Here is a 6,736-nt window from a genome sequence, read left to right as displayed (position 1 = left end):
AAAAAAAAAAAGAATTTGTAAATCTTTATATATCTACTACCTGGTTTTGTTTAATTCCTTTAAAGACCTCAGGCGGAGACTAATAGTGAAAGGGCTGTGGACCAGGAGCAGTGGGGAGGATGGAGCAGGAGGGACACTGGACATGCATCTGACAAAGCTTGACATGTGCCTTTCTGATGTATGGAGATGACAGAAGCCCACCAATCTGGACAAGTGTATTAATTTTTAAATCTTAAGCAAATAAGACATCCCATAGAAAACTAGGGTCTTAGAACCTTCCTTCCTCTTCTCAAGTAAGTCTGACAATTCTGCTCTCAGTACTCCTGGCTGTCCTGGAACTGACTCTGTAGACCAGGCTAGCCTCAAACTCAGAGATCAGCCTACCTCTGCGTGCGCCACCTCTGCCCGGCTGCATGTTTTTCTTTTAGCTGACACATGAAAACAGGGCATGCTGTGCTGGCTCAGGCCTGTGATCCTAGCACTCAAAAGGCTGAAGCAGGAAGATTACCAAGAATTCAAAGCTAACTTGGGCTACATAGTGAGTTTAAGAAAAGCCTGGACTATAGGGTAATAAGGCCCTGTCTCAAAAATAAAAAGTACAGCAAACATCTATGATTCATTTCTGGTATAAACATTCAAACTCCTTTCCTTTAGATGTTTGAGATATATATTACAAAATCATTCTCTATAATACCCTACCATGCAATTCCACAACCAGACCGCGTCTTACTCCAAACTATAACTACAGCCATTGATCAACCATCTCCAGTGCTCTATCCTTCCTTTCCCCCAGCCTGGTAAGCAGGATCTGACTGTCTACTGCTACTGAACTCATGTATTTTAAAGTTCATAATGGAATCACGTGCTACTGTTTATCTATGGCAGGCTTATTTCACTTGGCATACCCATTTCTACCATGTTGGCACAACACCAGGGCTTTGCTTTTTTATAACTGAAGAATATTCCATGGGAGTATGTACTACACTTTCTTAATCTATCCATCAGCTTGTGAGGCAGATGTAGCTCAGAGATGGGGCTTACCTAGCATGTGTAAGGCCTCAGCTTTAATCCCGAGCACCAGAGATGAGCATTTAACTTAGTTTACTGTCTTGGCTATGTGAGTAGTGCTACAATAAATAACAAAATGCACAGGTGTAAAGATACCTCTTCAAATCCTGCTTTTCTTTGGCTATCTGCTCAGAAGTGGTGTACTGGGTTCTATGGTAGTCCTACTGCTTAATTTTTTTTTAAGGTTTATTTATTTTATATGAGTACACTGTAGCTGTCATCAGACACACCAGAAGAGGGCATCAGATCGTATTACAGATGATTGTGAGCCACCATTTGGTTGCTGGGAATTGAACTCAGGACCTCTGGAAAAGCAGTCAGTGCAAGCAAATTATACCTCCATCAAAAAGTTAACATTTGGACTATATAATGGACTCTAAAACACCAATAGTAAAAAAAAAAAAAAAAAAAAGAAAAGAAAAGAAAAAATTGGGGGGAGGGGCCTGGAGAGATGGATCAGCAGTTAAGAGCACTGACTGATCTTCCAGAGGTCCTGAGTTCAATTCTCAGCAACCACATGGTGGCTCACAACCATCTGTAATGAGATCTGACGCCCTCTTCTGGTGTGTTCTTACAGACGTTAAAAATAAATAAATCTTTAAAAAGAAAAAGAAGGCTGGTGAGATGGCTCAGTAGGTAAGAGCACCCGACTGCTCTTCAGAAGGTCCGGAGTTCAAATCACAGCAACCACATACATGGTGGCTCACAATCATCCGTAACAAGATCTGACGCCCTCTTCTGGAGTGTCTGAAGACAACTACAGTGTACTTAAATATAATAAATAAATAAATCAAAAAAAAAAAAAAAGAAAGAAAGAAAGAAAAGAAAAGAAAAAGAAATCCAATTTAAAAATAGGCACCATGGCTGTGTGTAATGGCGTAGGCCTTAATCTCAGCACTGAGGAGACAGAGGTTTGAAAAAAGGAAATGTAGGGATGTGCCAAGCATGGTAATATTGTAGTACCACATCTGTAACTTCAGCACCGGAAAGGCAAAGGCAGAAAGTTGCTCTGAACAAGAGTTCTAGGACACCTTGTACAAGGTGAGTCCTAGCTAGGTCTATATTCTTTTTAGTTCCTTGAGCCAAAAGCTAAAATCTAACAAGATTTTAGAAGGCTATGTAAGTCAAGAGATGGTTCCACAGAATGTAACAAAAAAAACAAGACAGAGTTAGGCATGGTGGCACATTATATGCCTTTAATCCCAGCACTGGAGAAGCAGAGGCAGGTGGATCTCTAAGTTCATGACCAGTCTGGTTTATACAGTGAGATCTGGGCCAGTCAGGCCTACACAGTGAGACACTTGTCTCAAAAGAAACAAAAAAACAAAAACAACTCCCAGTGATGAAAGAGGAAAAAGCCTGGGTGTTTGAAGGAATACTTATCTGTTCATCGGGTAAAATAGAATTACAAACCAGTCAGGCGCAGGAGAACTCAGTACCACCACATCATAGTGTATACTAACAAATATCACCATACTAAAAGAAGAAAGAAAGCCTTCAGATTAAAAACAAATCATTTAAACACAAAAGGATGAAAGGATCCAGCTAAACCGGGCATGGTAGCACACGCCTTCAGTCCCAGCACTCAGGAGGCAGAGGCAGGTGGATTTCTGAGTTCGAGGCCAGCCTGGTCTACAGAGGGAGTTCCAGGACAGCCAGGGCTATACAGAGAAACCCTGTCTTGAAAAATCAAAAAAAAAAAAAAAAGAATCATTTCCGTAGATTCAGATCTTCTAGTCCAGAGTTACATCCCAACATGCTGACTTCAGAATTAGGCAATAATCCCTACTTTTGTAGAACAGGGAAAGAGAAGTACCTTAAAGCCTTGAGAAGGATTAACCCCACACTGATGTAGACGAGAAGGAAATTCAAACTACAGATTACAAAGCTCTTTGTCAGTCTGAAATTTAGTAGGCACCAAATCTTTCCTACAGGTAACAGCATGAGTTTACTAAGAAAAAAGTCACACTAGACTCATGTTCTGGGATTTGTTTTTTGACAAGATTACTATATCAACACAACTCAAAGAATACTGTGGATGGTGTTCCATCAGAGTCAATGTGTACAGCCCAGGAAATCAGTTCAGCTGTTTCTCTGTAGATGGAAATACACTGTGCAACTCAACTGACAACTGGATCAAGAAAAAAGAAACTACACAGACTTAAGGTGGAGAAGATACAGTGATGTATCAACCAGGTGTGATGATGCAGCCCCGCAACCCCAGCACAGCACTCAGCAGGTAGGATGAGAGCCACAAGTTCAGGGAACTTTTGTGCTGTAGACAGGTCCACTGATGTGGCTGGCACAAGAGAAAGGACAAGGACCAACAATCCTGCTGTTCAACACAGATACCATATCCAGAGTCTACACAGCACCTAAGAAAGGACATATAGAAACTGGAGAGAGATGGGGGACCAGAAAGACATGTCGAACAAAAGAAAGTTGGTCAGGACCAAACGAGATGGCTCATACTAGTAACCTAGTACCTAGAAGGCAAGAGGACTAAGCTCTAGGCCATCTGGGCTATCCTTACACTTTGTCTCAAAAGACAGAAAAGACAGTGAGGCTGTAGTTCTCTTTTCCTTTCTCTCTCTCTCTTTCTTTTTTAAGATTTATTTTATTATGTATACAACATTCTGCCTGTATGTAGGCCAGAAGAGGGTACCAGCTCTCACTATAGAGATGGTTGTGTGCCACCATGTGGTTGCTGGGAATTGAACTCAAGACCTCTGGAAGAGCAGCCAGCCAGTGCTTTTAACCTCTGAGCCATCCATCTCTCCAGCCCCTGAGGTAGTATTTCTGTAGTCATCACTGTATGAAAGAGGAAAGTACTTAACAGTGTTTTTCCTAGGAGTCACAAAGCAACCACCAGACAGAAACTCCTAGAGAGCAATGTTCCACACAGGCAAGTATCCTAAGACAAAGTTGCCTGCTTCATAATGATTTTCATACCTTCTCTGGAAGACAAAAGGCCTCAAGTATTAGGAAGGACGCTGGTCTAAATAACCTAGAAGGTCCCTTCCAACCATAAAAGCTCTGATCCTGGAGACATGAGGACCAAAGCTATTTAGCAATCTACTATTTAAACATACAAAAATAGCAAATCCCTGTTGATGCATAACAGATGTAGCCTGTGTCAAGTTGTGTCCCTGAATGCTAGCAAAATAAAAACAGGCTTCTAGTCAATCCAGTCCTGCTATATACCTGCCTATGGAACCTCAGCCAAGTTTTTCACTCTCTCAGCACTTTGATTTTCTCATCAGTAAAATCCCCCAGGGGACTGCTAAAGGACAAATTAGCCACGTAGCAGAGCAACTGTAACTCGGTAAGCATTTAACAAGTGTTATTATTGTTGATATTAATAAGAAAAAAAATTAGTCGACACCTGGTGTAGCTGTGGGTATGAAGATACATATTTCAATTCCCCTCTCTAAGAGGCTGGTTTGCTCACGGGCCCACTTAGAAGAAAGCCAGATAACTAACATCCACTAGGTACCTACTATATGCCAAGCACCAATCTAAGAGCTGCAACACTTTGTCAGACTCCTGACAGTTCTAATTTTGTCCAAGGTTACAGAGCTACAAAAAGAATTTAAATCCACGTAAATGGGCTTCAGAACCTTTGTTCAAAACTAATGGTTCCCAATCCTGACTCTACATTAAACTACTCAGGAGATATAAAAACAATAGTTACCTCTAGGACTTATCCAACTGCATCTACCCATAATTCTACCTTAAGTTCATCTGGGTGAGTAGCAGTATTCCTGGGGTCAGGAACATCCGTTAGGCCATCTTGCCTAAGGTTTGTTTTCAGGTTGCACTATAAAATGAGCAATATTTTCCAACTGATGTCCAGGCAAACATTCTGCCTTTAAAATGAAATATCTGCATAGCTGAGTATGGTGGCACATACCAATAAACTCAGAATTTGGGAGTCAGAGGCAGGAGGATCAGAGTCCATGAGCTACATGAGATTCTACCTAAAACAAAAACTTGGCAGAAACATTAAGATTCTGATTGCTCTTCTATAAGCAATTGTTAACTAAAATTACACACAATAAAAGAATATTTTTAAAGTAAGGTTTAAGTCTTTAAAGTTAGACAAATATAGGTTAGAATCCTGAGTTTTTCATTAGCTCTGAGCAACTCATTAAACTTCAACAACCTGTTTCTTCCTTTGTAAAGTAATTATAAAAAATATATATTCCTCAGAGACTTGCTGTGAGAAACAAACATGTGCTTAAACCAGTGCCATAAGAAAGCACAGTCTCAAGCCGGGCGTGGTAGCACGCCTTTAATCCCAGCACTCGGGAGGCAGAGGCAGGTAGATTTCTGAGTTCGAGGCCAGCCTGGTCTGCAAAGTGAGTTCCAGGCCAAAGCCAGAAAGATCATGAAATAACGGCAGGGAAAGTCACTCTTGAACCAGGATGAAAAAATCTCCCCCAAACACACTGTACCTTTCTTCATCATGTCTCGGTCCAAGGCTACATTTCTCTGGGCAAGATTTACTTCTGCTCGAAAGTGGAAGCGCTTGGCTCGCTGTTCTTTCTTTTCAATTGCTTCCTAGAAAGTTAAAGAAGAGGCAAATAGGGAAAGGGAGGATGAGGAAAGTTAAAACATGCTACAACCTTCAAATAAATCACAATAAGCAACCTTGAATGTGTTTTACAGAGAACTGGACACGCATAGCATACAGTAACCCCACTGAAATAATTCCCATTCTATCACAGCCTATAACTGTACCCAGAACATAGCAGGAAGTCAAGAAGTCAGTGAATACTTGTTTATAAAGTTTTCTGATATTTCATGTATCACCAACAATCACACCAAGAAGTTAAAACAAATAACCTAACCTTCTCAATTTTCCTAGTGCAGAAATGGAGATACAAAAAACGGAAGAAGGTTTGCAGAAAATATCTCCTCTAGCTAAGGGCAGATCTGCTCCAGTGCTATTTCCAGGAACCCCACAACTACCATTATCACTTTACATTGTCTGTGGGCATGGTAATCACACCTATTACACTCTTCCACATTATGTATGCCTGAATGGTCCACTCCCTAAAAGCCACACCCCCATTTAAAAATAACACCAGAGCAAAAATAGTCTCCTCTATTCCAGCCTTATGTGCATGGAATTGCCCGTTTTCCTTCGTAAGTGACAAAGACATTAACATTGCTGAAAAAACATTCGGCTTAAATTTCTTCCAAAAAGTGAAAATAAATTCAGGTCCAATTATGATTTTCTGATGGCTCTCAAGAACCCTTCAGTAACTGCATATTGACTGAAGGTCTGACTAAAACCAGCTTGTGGGTGTGAGGAAGCAGCAATGCTTCTGTTATTTACTAAGGGTTATGCTCATTTTTTTTTTCGACTGAAGTCTTCCTAGCACAAACAACAATCATCTCTCTTCAATTTGTGTGTGTGTGTGTGTGTGTGTGTGTGTGTGTGTGTGCTTTTCCTAGGTAGGAACATATGTGTGCATTTGAGGGTGGGGGAACAGGTCTCAGTGCTGCGATTACAGATACAAACACACGTCTCTGAATTTTTTTTTTTTTTTAATCATGGGATGCCGGGCGAAGTGGTGCACACCTTTAATCCCAGCACTCGGGAGGCAGAGGCAGGCGGATTTCTGAGTTCAAGGCCAGCCTGGTCTACAGAGTGAGTTCC

The 6,736-nt window shown here is 41.0% G+C and overlaps 1 protein-coding gene across 1 annotated transcript in view; it reads right to left on the bottom strand.

Moving 5' to 3' along the window:
• Window positions 1-6,736, bottom strand: part of Ncbp3 (nuclear cap binding subunit 3) — a 27,710-nt gene that overhangs the window by 16,482 nt on the left and 4,492 nt on the right. The window contains exon 3 of the mRNA XM_021212952.2: window positions 5,526-5,631. Within this exon, the coding sequence (XP_021068611.1) occupies window positions 5,526-5,631 (106 nt within the window). The remainder of the gene's footprint in view (window positions 1-5,525; window positions 5,632-6,736) is intronic.

Source organism: Mus pahari, chromosome 14 (assembly GCF_900095145.1).
Source record: "Mus pahari chromosome 14, PAHARI_EIJ_v1.1, whole genome shotgun sequence".
NCBI classification, from domain to species: Eukaryota; Metazoa; Chordata; class Mammalia; order Rodentia; family Muridae; genus Mus; species Mus pahari.
Note: the sequence above shows the minus strand (reverse complement) of the source record. Positions and strands in the feature narration are given on the sequence as shown.